Source organism: Dermacentor variabilis, chromosome 10, assembly GCF_050947875.1.
Source record: "Dermacentor variabilis isolate Ectoservices chromosome 10, ASM5094787v1, whole genome shotgun sequence".
Taxonomy (NCBI): domain Eukaryota; kingdom Metazoa; phylum Arthropoda; class Arachnida; order Ixodida; family Ixodidae; genus Dermacentor; species Dermacentor variabilis.
The window spans coordinates 92,788,447-92,807,990 of NC_134577.1; the positions used below are offsets into that span (position 1 = coordinate 92,788,447).

At 45.9% G+C, this 19,544-nt stretch overlaps 1 protein-coding gene across 1 annotated transcript; it reads left to right on the forward strand.

Moving 5' to 3' along the window:
* The first annotated feature begins 490 nt into the window (after window positions 1-490).
* LOC142559660 (uncharacterized) lies at window positions 491-11,867 on the forward strand. The gene is made up of 5 exons (XM_075671229.1): window positions 491-1,500; window positions 2,157-2,225; window positions 3,890-3,979; window positions 10,856-10,974; window positions 11,753-11,867. Exons 1-4 carry the CDS (start codon window positions 565-567, stop codon window positions 10,952-10,954), a joined length of 1,194 nt encoding a protein of 397 aa, XP_075527344.1. The 5' UTR covers window positions 491-564; the 3' UTR covers window positions 10,955-10,974; window positions 11,753-11,867.
* Window positions 11,868-19,544: the final 7,677 nt, after the last annotated feature.

Genomic DNA, 19,544 nt, shown 5'->3' on the forward strand with positions numbered 1-19,544 from the left:
CTAATGAAATACCTTAGCGATGGTAAAAACTGCGCAGAATTGTTTCTAAGAATATGTAAGCAGATTAAAACATTTGCAAAATGCTTGTTGCTCTTCTTATTTCTTATAGGCTCTTTCTGGACAACCTTCGGAGCAATTTCTTAGCGGGAGTAACACGCCACGTTCTTATGTACAAAATTATTTTGGGGGACATCCCTTAAAGTGACATAGTTTTATGTAATTTCATGTGTGCATTTATGCAGCCGCTTTTTTATAGATTCTCATCGTTATGCAGTACGTGCCGATTAACCTCAATGTGTTTTTTTATCAGTACCGATTCTGAATGCACTCAGCGTTATCGTCAGATGGTTAATTCTGTATGTGCAAATTTACAGCCTTTGGATCTAGAATTTAGCGTAGAAAGAGAAAGACCGAGATTTACGCGACTTATAAAAACACATATTTCGTGCTGAATGTGTTTTGTAAAATGTCGCAGGGGCAAGAGCAACAACGTTGAAAGGCATCTCTCACGGGCTTCGACTTGGGAAACTAGATGATCCGAACAAACTTGACGCGGGCTGCTTTATGGTGCGGCAGCTCTGCCACTTGGCGCGGCTTTGCAGATTGATGGGTTGCTTCCACATCGGAGATCTCAACGAGCAAGCTATGGCCAGGGCGTCAGTCAAGTGGAGAACTCCTTACGTCGCTTATTCAGCAGCCTGGCTGTTCTTCGTCCTTTTCCTTCAAGGATTAGTGCTGGGTAACAAAATTAGCCGCTTGACCTCGAGCGCAACATTCACGAAGGCTCTGGTAGTTACGGTTCGCCTCGTGGCGCTTGCCAACGCTCTGGTAAACATCTATTGCATCACGATTCGCGCGAACGGGCTCCTAGAGTTTCTTAGAAAAGCGGCCTGTTTCGAAACCCTGAGCGGCTTTCCTCCTCCGAGTCGCCGAGCTGTCGCATCCAGGCGTCGTTGCTTCTTCGTGTTTCAAAAAGTGGCGAAGTTAGCAGTCACCCTGGCCGCTTTTGCTGTTCTTCTGACGGCCCTGTTTGGTCCTTCCTCTCTGGCGAGCGTCAGGTATCGGTGGAACGTCGTGATCAAGATTCTGAGTGCGTTCGCCGACGTCGTGTTCATTTTCTACGAGTCTGTCATGTACCTCGTCTTGAGCTGCGCTGCCGAAGTTCTCGTGCACTACATGAAGGCCCAACTGCGAGCCTTCGACAGCTGCCAGCGGTCTGTCAGAGCAGCGCCCTGCAAGGCTGACTTGGCTCTCGAAGTCGAAGCTATACGCGGTAGCGTGTCCAGTATCAGAGAAATGAAGGCGTGCCTCAACGACATGTGGAACCCGGCAATACTGACGTCATCGGTGTGCCTCTTGTGGTCACAGTGCATCAGCCTTTACTGCCTCTTCGCCGACAGAGCAGCTCGTCTCGACGTGTGGCTGGGGTTTTTCTACAGCTGGTACTGCTCCCTCAGGTTTCTAGAACTAGCAGTCATCAGCCACGACTTACGAATGGAGGTGAGTTGGACAGCCTTTAGTGAAACTTGACAAATTGGCGTCGTTTGCGCTTTGAAACAGCTGATGCGTTGTGCCCAGTTTGTTTTAAGCCACAGTAAATAAGCGTTCTTGTTAGGCGTTTACCCACTTGGTACATGGCTGAAAGCGAAGTCTGAGTTGTGTCCGTTAATGCTCATCCGAACGCCAAGAGTCCTGGAATGCATTCAAGGATGCATTAAATCTTCTTCCTAGCCTAGAGCCGCTAGGTACGCAATGAAAAACACACTACGCGGCTCAGATGAGGCTTCGCCCACACATTGAATTGTCTGCAATCTTTTGACAGGGATCATTCAAACCAGAGAACGCAAGACTTCTTCCTACTGCAATGAAGACCATTGTTAGGTTTACTTTAATGCATTTTCGGTCTTACTGCTCATTATGTTGTTGTGAAGTGTTCATGTACAAAACACTTAAAGGTATTCGCTCCTAAAGGACAGCCTTTGTAACAAATCTAGCAGTTGCTTATGCACCGTCTTGCCAAATTGCACTACTCATCACTATAGATTCGTTCGAACTCACGGAACTATGTCATGCAATTGCGAATATCAAAGTGACCAGCTAGATATGGGCAGCTGGTATATGAAGTAATTTTGCGACGCTGCATTTGCGAATTTCAGGCCCAGAATATAAAAGACGCGACCAAGAATGTAACCATGGCGGGCGCGACAAGCACCTACTTACGTCAAGTAAGTTGCACGGACACTGTTCGAAAATTTAAGCTCCTTCATTTAAGCAAGTTCCTTCCGCATTTGTCCTCTGGTCGCGAAACTCCCGCGTAACGTATTGGGAGTGCTTCATATAACGCCTGCCATGGGCGCATCACAGCGCTGGCGCAGATAGAATGGCATAGGAGCAGACACCGGACGTGCTGTGCATACGCCGACTACTGTGCGAAAGTTGAATGAATGAATGAACCAAAAACTTTATTTTCACAAAGGAGGTATCCCGGCGAAGTTGGTGTAGTCTTGCACTAGCGCCTGTGGTGGTACAGTCAACCGCAAAAGTTTATGACCACGGTATCTCAGAAAACATTCAATTTCCGAGCAGCGTTATTTTACTAGTCAGTAAAACCGAACATCACAATGTTGTTCACATATACTGCTAGCGGCTGTAAATGCAAACACTAGGCTGCATTGTGTAGCTGCGCAGATATTCAAGTTTTTCTCAGATGTCGTGTTACGTAAAGTTTTGTTGACTGTACCTACTGCTCCTATACGAAGCATTCGAGGAAGTTTCCTGACCATAAGGTAGGTATTTAAGGTACCTGCTTTAATTGTGACCTGTTTTTTAACACAAGAAATACTAGACAGCAATTGGTCACACATTAATTGTCGGCAAGGTTAGGAAGAAGAAATGAACTCTTGTGTCTTGTTTTCGAGTGCCGTACTTAGCTGCTCTGCTGGCAGTTGCAACGTGTGTTTCGCGCAGCATGACCTGTGGAAAACATTAAAAAATCGTGATGCATATTTTCTAAACTACATAAGAGTGCACAAAGAGAGAGACAGAGCGAAAAGCTTCTTTGGTGCAGTGATTCTTATTGATGAGTCACGATGGCCGGGCTAAAAAAGATAGCCAAACAGGCGGTAGCGGCGATTTCGCTGTTATGCACGGTTTTTGTTGTTGCTGTTGATTGTCCTAGTGCTGCTATTAATTGTTTGTTATATTGTGAGACTGAGACAATAGGGCACCAGCCATCAAACTTCAACGACTAAGTTATATCAGACTTGAAACGGGGCGAGTAGGTTGCTCTTCATAGTAAAAGCAGCGCAAAACAAGCGACAACACAAGACAGAGAAATGAGCAAAACAGGCACTGGTGCTGTGTACTCCTCTGTCTTGTGCTGCCGCTTCTGTTGCCGCTGCTTTTAGTAAGGAATGGCATAAAAAATAAAAAATAAATAAAACAACTGTACCACTTCTAGTGTAGCAACAAAACACCAAATGCCTCTGGCATATCCTGGTACAGAACGTGCAAAATCCGAACATAATTTAACTTCAACTTACTAACGTCCAGTCCCAGAGCTTCTTACCAGGGCAGCCACTATCTGTACAGATACAAGACATTTGAGCTGAGTCTACTCAAAAGGGGGGGGGGCGGCATGTTTTGTGAAGTCACGCGGGGCCCCGTTTGGGAACGTTAATGGGAAATCTAAGGGATGGTTAACATTAGTGCATGTTGTATCCATCTGTAAATGTTTGCAAACAGCCAGTAATCGTGTGCTCCGTCAGAACCGATTTGGTTTGTTGCACAAAGACGTGTGTCGGCTGTTGTTGTCGATGTCAACATTTCCTTTCTTTGTAGACACCCCTTACCGAGCATACTAACGAAGGGTTTTCTTCTAACGGCGCAGGTTCGCTACCTGCATGACACAATAGATCCCGCTGGCATGTGCCTTACCGGGGCAAGCTTTTTCCGCCTTGACAGACCTCTCCTGGTATCGGTGAGTAGCCGCTAAGTATGAGGTCGGCCAGTTCATAACATTGCTTCTGCGGCCATCCCGATAACGAATAAGCTGGGGCGGACCATGCACTTATTAGGCAGGGCAGGTAACCGTCGGTCTAGTCTAGCAACAAAATGGATGTAAGAGACAGGGAAACGAAATCAAGGGTGAGAGAAGCGCGAATGCGAGCGTGGCCTTAATGGTCAGAGCACTGGACTGCTGCGCTGGAAGACAGAGGTTCGATCCCGATCCTACCAAGGGTAGCGCATTTGTTCATAGCATTGTAAGCAGACCCTAACTACATTGGAAAAGTCTAACAGAAAATTCGAGGTGTATTGAGCGTATGCGAGTGGGCGTCAAAGTGTGCACGGAACCTAGAGTCTGTAATATATGCGAGGTATGGAAGCGTCATTTTGATCAATGGGAGTGTGCAAAATCGTATGTGAAGCATGCGCGCGCAGCCCTGGAGACATCTAGCACGCGTCAGAATAACTGTGGCGACGCTGCAGATCGTGGCCGCTGTCATACTATACTGGGCCCAGTGATATCTATGTTGCAAAATGCGGCGCAAAAGATTAACAGTGTTACAGTATTCCAATAACCGCATCATGAAAGCTTCACTTCCCTTAAGTTCCCATAAATGCGTTGTATCTGGGATCACTGTACCTCTATAATAAAGCTCTCGAACTTAAAAACAGAACATCGTGCTTTTTTGACATCAGGTTGTCCCATACTTTGACAATTACCGACAGCTAAATTATGCCCCTATTGTATCTTTCTTTTAATTATTGAGCTGATAGCACCCATGTTACAACAACACATTCATCTTTTGCCAAAACACTTCTAGGCTTTTCTTAAAACATCGTGCGAATCTGTGAGTCAGCCGGGATGAGCGATAACGCCATTGTTAGGGCGCAGATGACAACCGATCATGAGCCTTTTTCTATTTATGGAGAAGCCCATGAGTTTTGAGAATAAATCCGTAAATTCAAGGTGCTCACTGAACAAAACGCTGCGCATAACCATACATATCTGCCTACGTATATGCAGTTAGACCCACAATTTATCTCTCGCACATCGTAGATTCGTTGCTCTCAGTGCCAGCGTCAGGGCGCTGTTGGCGTTCAGCACGAGCAGAGTTTCATACTGAGCTTGCTAGAAAAATATGTGATGCTGCAATCTATCAGTGACTATGGGAATCATACACAGTACTTCAATTTTCCTCCGACTTCACATTGATTCGAGGAGAAAACCCATTGAAAGGTATTCTTTTTGGAGGTTCGATGGTGTTGCCTTCAAGTCTCAGAAAGCTTATTAAAGTAATAAAGTGCTTTATATTTCCAGTAATTTATTCGATTCTACAATTTGCGATGCACTACTAGACCATGACATTTTCCAGTGTGTAAAGCATTTGTTTAAATAAACGTTTGTGTAGTGGCATCGGCTACTCATCTACGCCGAAATGAAATATGAAGATGAACACCCAAATTGGCGAGCAATTCAGTAGTGGTGGCACAGAAACTACTAATTCATATTTCAAGTTCACAAACTAAAATATAAATGCAACGCAATCCTTCAAAAAAAATTGCAGGACGCTTAAGCTTCACCTTTAGGAATGGAATGCGACAGCATTCAAAGATCCCTGATTCTCACGCTTCCCGGCACCTGCAGTTTTCTGGCAAACGCTGGCGGCGAACGCTACGCACAAAGGCGAGCTTTCTGGTAGAAACGCGGCCTCTTGCGTGGGCCGATCTCCGAGGCAGTGCACAGCCACGCCAAAAAAAGGCATCATTTTTCTGGTTTATGTTATTGTTTCCTAGTTTTAATGTTTCAGTCTGAGCAGATTCAACGTAAAGGCATGCGCTGTCAGCGTTTTGTTTCATGCCATTTGATTGTGGGCCGTCATTCTAAAAAATTCTGAGGAACAACTTTGTCAAGAATGTAAGACAAGGTATGATCAACTTTAGTGACAGAATGGTGTTGCAGCATAACCCGCACATGCCGCATGTCATATAACGAGGCGGGGTATATACATACACCGAAATACATATGGGAATTTTCGCTCATGGGGGCGCCGACGCTGACGCCGGATTTTCTGCGACACGGGGCCCAAGGTCGATTCAAATAGGTCGCGAAGCTTCGGGCCAATTGCGGTTCAGTACAAATCGTCACCGACATCAGCAAGGGGGTTTATGGGAGCTGCGATTGAAGCGCGACTATGGTTGGAGGGAACAAACATTGGGAAAGAAAAACGCGTTTTTTTTTAATTCAAGCGAGACACAGTTAGATTCCTTCAACGAAAATAAAATTCCTAGTCAATTTTATATATTCGTGAAGAGTTAATAAAATACAAGTTTATTTAATTTCATTATTATTGTTGGATGCATTTCTTTTCAGCGCCCATCGATACAGGGGGCGTTGACGCCACTAACACTCGCAATGCAATGCACGTCTTGAAATGGGCAGAAAGGCGCGCTCGTAAAGTTCACCTGTTGAAATACGCCCTCCTCACAGTTTGTGCTTTCTTGCTTGTCGAAGTTTGTCTGAATTTGGTGACGCGGGTAGCTTAATCGCTCCTTAATCTGTCCCGTCAAAAGTAGTGAGTTACGACCGCCAGATAATTGTGTAGTTGTTTTCGCGCGACTGCGCTGGCCGACGTGCTTGGTATCCGACAATAGGATCAGCACTCTACACCTAAAGTTTTCGCCGGCCTCCAAAGAAAGTATGTTCTGGGCAGGGATGCGATTTCGACAACCGTACGGCTGGCCTTTTTCTGCATCGCTTTCCACGCTGAAAGCTCGAAACGCCCATCAAGTCGAATGGTGGGGCATTTGAATATATAGCTCCAAAGGCAGGACAGCAAAACAAATTTCGCGCCTTCAAAAACAACACGACATCACTTCTGCTTTTAACGGACATGGCGTCACATTACTTTATCTCCCGCCCGAAGTGTTCCCACCACATACAGATGGCGCTAAGCCCCATGAACCGCCGATGGACCGCCATGTTTTGAACGTATGGTCTCCTATGGAAGCTTCGCTACCAGGTGTATTTACCTTGCGGGGCCCTTAAAGCTATCGCGTTCGAAAGGCTGTTGCGAAACATCCGTCCGGCGTCTGCCTCCAACATTATTTACAGGAGTGTTAAACGGCTGCGACAGTGTTCTTACGGAAGCACGTCCGACGTTCCCGCTGGTTTTTTTCTGTTTCATGCTAGGATGCGTCAGACATATGCACGCTGAACGGCTAGATACATACTTCCTTCGCGTCCGCGCGTATTCTTTGTGTTGTGGTGTAGCGTGCCTGTTTCGGTACAGCCCGCTCAGATCGGCGAGCTCATCTTTGCCGTAACAACTACCACATCAGCTTCCACAACATTGGCGTGCGCTTTCACAGCAACAGAAACGCATTCTCTTCGTTGTCCCTTCACGCGATGCTATGACAGCATGTGCTTATCGCAAATAGAACAAGGCTGCAATTACGCTTCGTCACCGATGCGCCATGTGGACAGTGGGAATCCGTTAGAGTAGCATTATTTCACAATTTCGAAGATGTCGTAGTCGAAAGTGCGATTGAGTTGTTTGAGTTCCGCACGTTATAGACGACGTACGTAAAGCGCAGATGAATTGTTTTCTTTTTAAATGCCTAAATGTGCAAGAATAATGTGGCAGAAATTTTAAAAGTTTGCGGTCGGTCGTTAATTATTACGAGCACAGAAACTGTCGCTAGTCGATCGTTCTGTCAGCGTTGCGTCGAAATTTCCCATTCCTACGCTCAGTACCTGGTTTGCATACCAGTTCACGAAACTTCTTGGTTTCTGTCTTTCTTTTTCTTTTTTGCTACAGAAACAACATGGAAAGTAGCTTTTCCAGTTGTCATACTAGCCAGTGCCTCGAGAGAGATAGAAAAGAATACAGAGAAAGGCAGGGAGGTTAACCAGAGGTAGTTCCGGTTGGCTACCCTGCACGGGGGGAAGGGTTAAGGGGGTTAAAAGAGAAAGAGCGTGGAAGCGGGACATAGAGAGAGAGAGAGACGATAACGAACAAAGCGCGTACACTATAGGGCGGTAGGGGGCGGCATTCTTAAAGTCTATCATGAAGCCCCGTTGACCGCAGGAACCTTAGTAACGCGAGTAAGGCCTTCAATGCGGATGTTCTTTCGGAGCACTGACCTAAAGCTTTGAGATTTGATAGTGAACGAGTGTCCAACTGGTCCAGTACTCTGCACATCATTTGTCTCTGGGCGCTATACCGCGGACAGACACAGGTAATAGATGCGAGCGTTTCATCGATGTTGCATGTGTCGCACGTGGGGCTGTTGACCATTCCAATAAGGAAAGCATATGAGTTAGTGATGGCAACGCCTAGCCACCGACGGTGCAGCATGGTCTGTTCACGTCGTGGTAAACCAGGCGGGAGGTGCATCCGTATGTACGGAGACAACGAATGCAAACGACTCATAGTGGAAACGTTCGAGTCCAACAGGGGCAAGGTGTAATTACGGGACATCAATCGCAGTCCAGCCGCAGCGTCTGTTCACGAAAGCGGAATGAAGACTCGTTGACCACTTTCATGTGCAGATCGGGCGCCTTCGTCGGCGTGGTCATTTCTGTTGATGTTACAATGTCCAGGAAGCCATTAAAATATCATGCTGTGTCCCTTGGCATGGCTGTGATGATATATGTGTAGAATTTCTGACGCCAGTTGTTCATTGGGTCCGTGGCGCATTGGGCTTTGTATGCACTGAAGGGCTGCTATGGAGTCGCTAGAGACTGCCCATTGTTGCGGTGGTTCCAGATTAATGAAATAAAGTGCAGTACGGAGTGCCGCGAGTTCTGCACCCGTCGATGTCGTTACACATGAAGTTCTTAATTTGATTTCTTCAGATTTTGCCGGGATGATGACTGCAGCAGCCCAGCTGTTGAGTTTTACCGAACTATCTGTGTAACAGGTTGCCGGAATCTGCGCACGTTGTGAATGTGTTCCAGAGTTGCTTGTTTCAAAGCTTGCAACGGCGCTGCAGGCCTGTTTATGATGCCTGGAATTGTCAACTGCACTTGCGGCCGGTGCAGAGACCACAATGGGTCTGACAACCGTGTAGCAGGCGTAAATTGTGAAGAAAAGTAGGACTGATGTCTTACAATACTTTTGGCAAAAGCTGAATGTGGCCTTTGTGCTGGCAAGCAAGCAAGATGGTGGGAGGGAATCCGAGTCAGATGTCGGATGTCAAAATTCTTAAAGTCCTGGCTGCATTATTTTTGCTGATTTCGGCGTGCCAACGGCCGATTCTTGTGCGCTTTACGTCCATTTTGCCCTAAACTCTGATTGTATAAGCTATTTAACGCCTCTTGCGATAGAATGGCGAGTACTCTGCTGCACTATCACTGATTGCCGTCGAAATGCGCTACAGCACGTACTCTCTCCCTCTTGTCTGTGCTGGTTCCCAGGTAGCGCACATTATGACAGGAAGGTATGCGTGTTTGACAAGCAGCTCTGTACGTATTTCAGCCAATGTATTGTCAATGTAGTGCGAGGCTTAGCGGAATGCGGTTGCGGAAGAGCATTCTACGCCATTCTACCGTATCTTTAAGGCGATCAACTTGATTGTTAATGCGTCGTACAAGGTAGCTTTAGACACCTCGTAAAGAAAAGAAAAAAGAAGAAAATTACGAGAATATGCCATATACCATGTTGTACAAACTTACAATGAGCATACAAGGTTACACCTCTGGAATTTGTGTTGTCACAAAAGTCGATTTACATGTCCGAAATATGCCATATAGCAGTCTTAAGAAGTGCTACGTGTTCCAAACTGTTTCTAATATTTCATTATTTCCTGCGAGTGAGTAAGTTCTACAAATGCACATACTGCCCGTATTGTGTATGTTTCTGTTGGCCAGGCACCCACGAGTTTTTCCAACGACGGTGGTCTTCTGTTAAGAATAAGCAATTTTCTTTAAAACTTTTGGCGGAAGGTTCAGTATTCTTTAGTGTAAGAGAAAGTGCTCTACATCTTCATCACATTCTTCGCCGAAACAAATGGGGCTGTTTTGGGCGGTTAGAAAGCAACATTTACTATATATAATTATTTGGCCATTATAAACAACAACAATAAATGTTCGCAATTGGGTGTTTCGAAAGCAACTTTTACCACGTATATCTATTTTATATGATAAACAAAAAAAGAATCAAAATTTCAAGAAAACTATCGATTCTTTTGGAGACTGCATTGTACATGAAAATAGTCACACAATGAATTTGCGAGAGAAAATTTAGTCGAGAACTTTGAGGGATACGCACGGTCGCTCACAGCCAGAACAGAACATTTTTTGTCGTCTGCTCTGCTCACTGATTATTTCCCTGAAATTAGTTTATTGTCCCAAGTCTTTAATAACGCTACCTTTTATATGTCTCTCACGAACACTTTATAAATTTTGATTCAGCTAGTGTGAGTGCCCGATTAGCACAGTGCTTGTTATTTTGGCGTTTTTCCTTTTGCGCATGACTTTTTTTGTGCACCTCAGTTTATTTATTTGCATTACGCGTCCTCCCGCCGGCCGATTCATTGCCTTCATCGGGCATCCCCCGCCCCCACTTGTCTATTTTGGTAGCATGCCATATAGATGATCATTATCATTGTCATCGCACGTCACCTATCTATCCCACGCTGCATAACAGCCATACTAACAGGGCAAGTAAAGAGAACCTCAATATTGCACTTTAGTATTTCAGTATTAAACTCCACAACTCGTAAAATGCGACTTAAGCATTCCTGCACTACTTCGTGCGTTTCAACGTCGCTTCTAGCGAATTGTGTTGAGAACACGATAAATGCATTAGTTAGAGTACCTCATCTTTATTTATTTTTTTATTTACAGATTGCTGGTGCGGTGATAACATACACTGTCATAGTGGTGCAGACCAACGAGCAACTAGTCGGTGACTTGGCCGCCAACCTCACGATGGCGGTAACCTAGCGCAACAAACGGTGTCACATGTGAGTATTGATTCTCGCTGACATTGTGCACAGTACCTTCACCACCGATCCCAACTCCAGTCCTTCTGTGTGGTGGCTCATTCGAAGAATACGTACTAAGCATATGAAAATCAATTCAGTTCGCTCTATGGTGCTAATGTCAAACGATGTTATCTCCGCTTAGATAATATTGAAATACCTTATACTCTTAACGAAGGAGTTGGTAAGGAAATGAAAGTGTAGTGGAAGCATTTCTTTTGCTCGGTTTAGTTCGTTTTTTATCCACCACTCAGACCTCGCCGATGCTGTTTATTACGTAGGTGTAGCACTGGTTGAACCTCTGTGAGAAAATGAAAATAATTCTAATAAAAGCATTACATTATCCTGGCCTTGTTGTCTTGACGTCATCTGCCCTTTGCTGATATCGAATTGTGTGCTGTGCTAGGTGCTCTCTCTCCCTCTCCTTTCCCCATCTTTCATCCCCCCCATCCCGCTCCCATGTGTAGGGTAGCAAACCGGTTAAGCTAAACTTGTTAACCTCCCTGCCTTTCCTTCTCCACTTTTTCCTTCCGTAGCGAAAGCATCGTTTAGATGCGAACGATAACCAAGCGGTATATGCCCCTAGCGTGTGCTAAGTACTTAAAGTCACGTTTAAACTTATTAAATAAGGTTATGGTGGTTAACGTCCCGAATGTATAGTTTCTGAGAAACGCTGTAGTGCGGTGTTCCCGATAATTGACGTTTAACACAGAGACACTATATTAACTCGTTGTATTATTTTTGGTACTTTTTGTTTCAGAATAAACCAGGAAGAATATGCGTTAGCGACTCCTTTTAAGTAATAATTTATGCTCTATCATTGGAGAAAGAAGCAGAAGACTCGCAGAAAGGACGACGACCAACGAACAAGAAACTGCCAGGCATTGACGAAACAATAAAAATATAACAGGTCACCTATGCGAATAAAACGGTAATTCTGACTCCATCCTTTTGCAGCAACGTGCTACAGGTAGGCTCCTAAAAATGATGTCGGGTCACGGCTACCCAGCGTTTATTACATAAAAGCACCAAGTAAGCAACTCTTCCCCCTTAAATTGCTGCCTTTCTTCGTGCTGAATTTTGGCTCAGAGGTGGCATTTCGCGATTCCACACTTTTCACCGTAGCCGTGACAGATATCGCCACCACTTCGTTGCAGTGACATCGACATTTTCTGTGTTCCCTTCGCAGCACACGGCGCGTGCTCCGCATATGTGCACAATGTCCAGATATACACTGACGCATCAGTGCAAAACGACCGAGTGGGAATTGTCTGGTACTGCGAGAGACCAACGGCACTTTCTCGAAGAGACTGCGCGACCGACTGAGCTCACGCGAGGCCGAGTTCAGGGCAATTCACGCTCTACTTCAACATCTGTAAAACGATACCACAATCAAATAAGGCAGTCAAACAATCAACCCGACAGCACATATACCCGTATATTCGCAAGACGGTTCACAAGACGCCATCACAGCGTGAGCAGCACGCACATGCCGACGAGTCACACATTGTGCTCGTAAGGCGTCGCATCTATCTAGTTTGATTTGCTTTCTTCTGCTTTAAACACGTTACGCTCGAAATTTGTTAATGCGAGAGGGTAATTTGATAACACATACTTTTCGCATTGTGTGACCACAATTGTTGTTACTTAAACCGTTTAAACTGCAGTTATGTGTTTATTTCTGCTGTGATCTTTATTGGTGCTATTCTGCGGTTACCAACCCTTGTAATGAGGGCCGCAGGTTCGTCAAGCTGCCGAATAGACGCCTACCATCTGTCTTTTTGTTGAAACAGACGAAAATTTGTTATCTTTTTACTTAATGGATGTAAACTCTAATTAGGCGTACATTTTGGTGTGATCTTTTATTGTATCATTGTGCGGCTGTGAACACTTGTAATGAGTGCTGCTGGTTCATCAAGCTGCCCAGCATGCACCACTCTTCTCGCTGTTTGTTCAAACAGATGAAATAAAGTAATTCATTGAACATTTGCTCGTGCTGAATTTTGGCTCAGAGGTGGCATTTCCCACTTACATTGCGTTAGATGTCTGAACACTCTCGTGTACCTGATAACAAATGAGCCCTCGAAACCGCGGGAGAGGCAAATAATAATGATATATTAGCACAAGACCCTAGGTTTGTTTTCATATTTAAAAAAAAAGTAGCATTTTCGGGCAGTGTTACTGCAAAGAAGAGGCACTCAAGGTAAAAACTAGCCGCAAGAAAGATCTGGATCGAGGGATATTTGAACTTTGGAATCCCATTCCGTAAGGTGTTGATCGTATTGATGCACAATGCCAGCGTCACATCACGGCCCATGCGGCGCTCACGCCGGCAAGCCTGGCTCAGTTTTCCAAGGGAAATACTTCAGTGCAGATTCGCGGTAAGAGCGAGATAAATGCGTTACCATTATCTGGCACCTCCTTTAGGTCTCGGATCCACAGTTTAGACCGCGCCGACCACATTACAAAGTTGTTCAGAAGCTCACTCGACACACCTCAGATACTTCTTTGAGGAGCGAAGTGCAACTGACAGTGGTCCGAATATATATATATATATATATTTATTTATTTATTTATACCTCTACCACGTGACCGGTTTCCCACACGTCATACACATACCCTCTATGCACTAGGTCATTCCTAACGCTTACGCATTAGGGGCCGCAAGCTAGTACCCTCCTCTCACGGGTCATGGTTCTCATGGGTCTCATGGGTCATGTAGATAGACCTTTTTTTATGGGCGACTCCATATTGCGTAGGCCGTCCATGGGCGGGCGGCATTTTGGCTGGGGTGAGCGCTCCGTGTTGTATGCCAGGTGTACGCTCGGCGGCAGTTACTGGTCATTGTTGTCGCGCTCACGCCGCCTACTTAGTATGACGTGGCATCTTCTACGTGGCAAACGGTTCTGTGAGACCTACTGAAGGGATTTAAGTCGGCATGGCCGAAGTCTCTTCTGGCATTGAGGCGGACGGAGCAACTTCAGCGCGATGTATGCGCGCGTGCTCGCGCCTACAATCAGCCTTAGAGATCAGTTGAGCATTTCTGAGAAAAATGTTTCTCATAATGTGACCTTGTTGCAGCATTCCCACTGTAATTCTAAGCAGTGGTTTAGCAGAAACGAACCGTTACGAAACATATAACCACCCTAAAAGCTTGGGTGCAGTTCTGCTATGGAATACATTGTACTGTCTACTTTTAAAGGTGCTCAAATTGTTATCTAGAGATGCACTGCGCCCCCACTTCGTCTGTTGGTTTGGGTTTCTGCACACGAATAAAGTAATTTGGTTAATAACAGCATACCATACAGTGTGAATCGCATATTTGTCGAGCGACCATCTGCAGACTGCGCGAGCGTCCGAAGCAGTGGTAGACCCAGGGGTTATAAATCTTTTTGTTCTTTATTAGCGCATAATCCAAGCATGCGGCGTGACCACACGAGACCGTAATGCGGCGTTAGCTCGCACTTTTCCTTTGTCTCTCATTTTTTCGCTAAAGAAATTTAAAAAGCGGATTTCTTCGTTTGTTTGCTCGATCTTTTTCGATCGTGTTCGTCCCGTCCGGTATGATGCACTCGCCGGTGTTCCGGAAACTGTTGTCAAAGATAGTAATCGGTATCCGTTTGTGTTGATTTCTGTTGTGTCATTGCTATCAAAGGATGTTGATACGATGTCACTTGTCGGACATATTTGAGATATATAGACCAGCTGCCTTTCTCTTGTTCTTGTGTGTTCGCCAGTGGCTGAATAAACAGCGGCGCATGAAGCGCTATCTTGTCATGCGTGCTACGGCCGAATCTTATAACGGTTTGGAAGGGGACTGGTTCACTTGGCCTCGTCTGTTTGGTCAAAATTTTGCTTGCGTCAGAGGCCACCAGAAACAGCTGGGTGGCACCGCAAATTACGATCACGTCACGCACCTGTCAATCATTTCCAAAGCGAACCTGTCTTTTGCTAAGAACGGAACCGGCGAAGGGGTAGTCCGCTTTGGGTTCCGTTGCTGTGGCTGGACTGTTGGCTCACGACCCTGGCCACGCGCGCCGGTCGCGCGACCCCGGAGACACGGGGGCTTCGCGCGCACGTGGGTTGGCTGCTTCGGAGGCTATGACTTGCCTTCGTCGTCTGCTTGGCGTTGCTCTTTCGGTGTCGACCACGGCTGGAAGTGCGATATGCGTTCAAAGAGATGACGGATAAATATTTGCACCGCTCCTGCCGGCTTTCTAAGTAGACCTTTTGCAGGCTACGCTATCAATTGGAGGAGAGTCGGGTGCAAGCGTACCAGTGGTCATTCCACGCAGAAGACGGAATTGCGCGCAGCGGCTCATCGCCACCGGCCTGCAGCTCCTAGAGCTCGGTCGGAAGCGAAGCATTCCTAGGAATGGCCCAGATCTCTGCTGCCGACGCTGTCCACGAAGTTGCTCTCACAATTACTGTGTTGCCCGGTAGAAGGACGGGGTCAGCTTTCCCGTGAACTCCGCTATACCAAGCCAGTGTCAAGGAGATCATTGCATGGCGAGATGGAATTCCCAGTGCTATCGCCAGCGTAAAAATCTCGCCGTTCACAATTCAGCAGTCATAAGGGTTCAAACTAGGCTGGTTCAGCGCTTCCTTCGTTCAGCTGATAAAACTATACAGTCAGGACATGAAGATATATAAATAAATAAAAATATAAAATAAATATCGTGGATATCTCTTATTCGGCTGCTCTTTCTCTACTCCGGGTATGCCGCACTTCTGTCTTCAATTTAATGGTGCAGCGCGCACCGTCGGCACCACGCTCTTCGATATTCACGCAGGCAACGCAAGGTCTGTAAATCGTAATGTTGGATTTCAAGTTGCATTGCTTCTATCACGCCTGACGCCTAGCGGCAGCGCGGCAGCCAGTGAGTCATGTCCTAGCCGATGACGAAGGGCGAGAAAAGAAGGAAAATTTATATAGTCTGCTAGTAAAGGTGGCCCTAAAAACTAGGTCACGGTTTTGTTGCGCTCGCTACTTAGGAAGTGCTGGCAGTGCCTTCCTGGTGCATGCATCGTGAAAACTCCTGGTAGCAGACGACATAGCACTGATATCTGCCAACTCATTCGCGCTTCCGACACTGCCCATCAGCTGAGAATGAAAAAAAAAAAGAATGACAATAATAAATTACATAAAGCATTGCGTAAAGGTCCGGCGCGGCACGTTTATACTTGAGAACTTGCCGTAAAATATGTAATTTATATTTTATGTTTAATTAGCAAACAGAAACATTCTGCAGTTCCTCGATTAACTCGTGATATGATGACGCACACTTCAGAGGCGGCACCCTCTCATCTAATGGTCGTGTCCTCTCATTCTTCCACCTCCGGCCGGGGAGTGACCCAATTAGTGACGTAAGCGGCGAAGTGAACGATTCATTTTCCGAACCGTTATAAGATTCCACCCCAGGTGTAGATTCATTAAACACAATTTTCGAGACGTTGCTGGTAGAGCAAGTAGATGGCCGTCTTCGAGATAAGCTGGTACATAAGCGCACTCGTTTCCATGTACCGAAGAAAAACGACAGTCTCGCGGCGTGGTTCTATTTATTGTGTTATCATTAGTTGTGCGTCATGGCATACGTCATGGCGCGATTTTCGAAAATTTTAAGGTCGGTACACCACGTGGTGGCGAAGAAAGGAAACTGAACGAAATGTCTTTAATCCCTGGAGATGCTTCCTTCCCGTAAAGAGATGCCTCATATTTTGCATTAGGGGGTATCGTAATCGTCGGTGAATTCTTTACTTTGAGAATGTGAAATCTGCAAACAAGTCTGGGCTATCGGGTTTCTTGACAAATAAATTAGTGGAAAATTTCGTCAAGCCAAAGCAAATCCACCGAGCCTCTCGCTCTAGAAGAGCGAGGGGGTTACCCTTGTATGCTGGCCCACCAGAGAATAAAATGCTCCCACATTCCAATATGCATCGTATATACATACGGTCAACTATAATGAGAGTCCCTGCGTATAGCCCACACTGGCGGTGAGCGAGTTCGCGAACCATGTCGACAGCGCGAGCTGCCTTAGGCATAACATGATCGATGTGTATGCGTGAGCTAAGTTTGAGCTCGTATATAAATAACGCCTAGATATTTATTAAGTTATGCTGAGGGATTATTTCTTGATGGCGTCGGTGAGATGCAATTAACAAGTGTGCTTAAGGAAAATACAAGCAAGGCACTCTTAGTAATATTTAATGACATACGAAGATCCTCAAGCCAATGACTTTTTTAGGCTTGTAGCGCCGCTCAAAACGAGCAAGAAAGGAAGGTGGAAGGGGTAATGAAAAGGAACAGAGAACAGAGTGAGCGTCCTCTGCTCCTTTTTATTACCCCTTCCACCTTCCTTTCTTGCTCGTTCTGAGCGGTGCTACAAGCCTAAAAAAGTCATGACATACCAACTCGCCCAAACTGCCACGCTTTTGACCTCAAGCCAATCTTCAAGTATTAACATGATTGTAGAATTGTATCCAATCAGGGAATGCCATTCGGTATTGCCATCTGGTTCGCGCTCTCCGCCGTGGCGAGGGACCAGAGTGAAAAACTGCATTGTTACAGTGGTCGCCTGCCTATATCCATAGATAAAGAAATTATACAAGAGCGGACACTCCCATAGAGCCCAGCGACCGAATTGACTGCAGCGCACCAAGCCGTCGGCGTTAATACCTGAACCACACTTCCGGTTTCGGTTTTGGGCGCGCGCGTTTTAAACGCTAGCTGGTACGAGTCATGCCGGCTGCGCTTTTGTTTGTTTGTTTGTTGTTTGTTTGTTTCTACAGCTCGACCGCGCGTGGTCTTCGTGCGAAATCGTTTATTAAAATTGATTGCGAACGATCTTCCATCGCCTCCATCGATTATGTGCTACTTGCAATTTCATAAAGACACAGGACGTCTTGCGAAATGAGAAAACGTTAATTTTATTCTATATAAATACTCGTTACGTGCTGTTTGTACATTCATCCAACGTTGTCGCACCAGCTGAGCAGCGGTATAGTTCCCGTAGGAAGCTCCACCGGACGACGTCAGCTCAAAAAATTAAATTACAAGCAAGTGTCATTTTGGTATAGCATGGAAGAAGAATGTCTGTAGAGGTGAGGCGTGCAAAAGTGGTCAATGGGCGCCATTACAAACAAGACCAGTTCGCTTTTACACACGCGGCGTACAAAATACTCGAATCATGTCAAACAATACCGTACACACCACGAAAAATCCTATTTACAAGCATTCCCCTCTTCACGGGCTTTACTTCTTGCACTTTGAGACCACGAATACACGGGATACTGCGCGTTTCCAGAACACGGCTGCAACCGAAGCGATAGTAGGCTACGAATACACAGAGGTGGTCACAACACACGCCCTCAACCATATTATGCTGGACGCTCGCAGAATTCCTTCTACTCGCACTCAAGACAAATGCGTGGGTGCAAAGTTAAGCCTTATCTTCAGTCGTTCAGAAGAAAGAATTTTCGAGTTACAAGTTCCTGGTGTTTGAGCTCCTTGGCGTTATCTTTTGCGCGTTCTGCCGGTGCAAGCAACACACTTCCAAGGTATCACTCCTGGCAATTGCTCGTCGCGTTTTAAACAAGCGTGCGTTCCGAAAGAATGCTTAAATTGTTGCGGAGCCATAAAAACTGTCACGAACTTGTCGGAGTAAGATTCAGTACGCACCAAACTAACTGTCACCACGGCTGAGCTGCTTTTCGCTGCGTCACGACAGGCGCGGTGAGCGTGCCTCATAAGCAACAAAAAACGTATCGAAAATACTTTTCAACAATGTTGGGCGTCAGAGAAAGCGCCACGGGCTTATCCGTGCATTAAAGCGCGAAACTGCGCACCACGACCGAGCTGTCTTTGGCTAACCTCGTTACAGCACCATGCGCATGCTCTGCGCTTGAAAAGTACCCCAAGAAGTAACGAAATTATTTACAATAACGTTAGGGGTCAGAGAAAGCGCCAGAACTTGTCACAGTAAGGTTCAGTACACGCGAAACGGCGTAACGGCGCTTTGTGCGACTAGCGAGCCAAAAAACTACCGAAATAAAATACTATTGGGGCTCAGAAAGCGTCACAAACATCTCCCAGCAGGAGTCATTAATTAAAATTAACTGTGCCACGACGACCGCGCTGTATTTAGTTAGCTGCGTCAGAAGTCTAGCTATATGTGCCGTGCCATAAGCTTAATTGCTTTAAATGCGTCGCAGGCTGTCGAACAAAATTCCCCACCTTGCCGTAGTCCAATAGTGCCATGTCGAAGTTCAGGAGCAACGCAAGACTTCGTCGGGAGCCCACCAAACTAGGCTAAATCAAAAATTAGAAAATCAGGCAAACGGGTCGGCGAAAAGGCCAACGCTCAGATGCACAGCCGGTCTCGCTCGCTTCGGCGATGTGTCTGACGCATGCATCTGGATGGTCATTCGCCGATTCGCCTGTCGTTGGGCGACGGAAGTAAGCCGCAAAGTTTAATTTTGGCGCACATATTTTTACTATTGCAGGGAAAGAAAAAGAAAATATGAAACAGTTTCTGTTAACCTCATTTCCCCGT

Bases quoted from the DNA above. Each gene is read 5' to 3' on its own strand.
- LOC142559660 (XM_075671229.1), top strand. From the start codon at position 565: ATGGTGCGGCAGCTCTGCCACTTGGCGCGGCTTTGCAGATTGATGGGT. The intron at 1,501-2,156 runs GTGAGTTGGACA...TGCGAATTTCAG, and splicing joins GCCACGACTTACGAATGGAG to GCCCAGAATATAAAAGACGC. The intron at 2,226-3,889 runs GTAAGTTGCACG...CTAACGGCGCAG, and splicing joins CAAGCACCTACTTACGTCAA to GTTCGCTACCTGCATGACAC.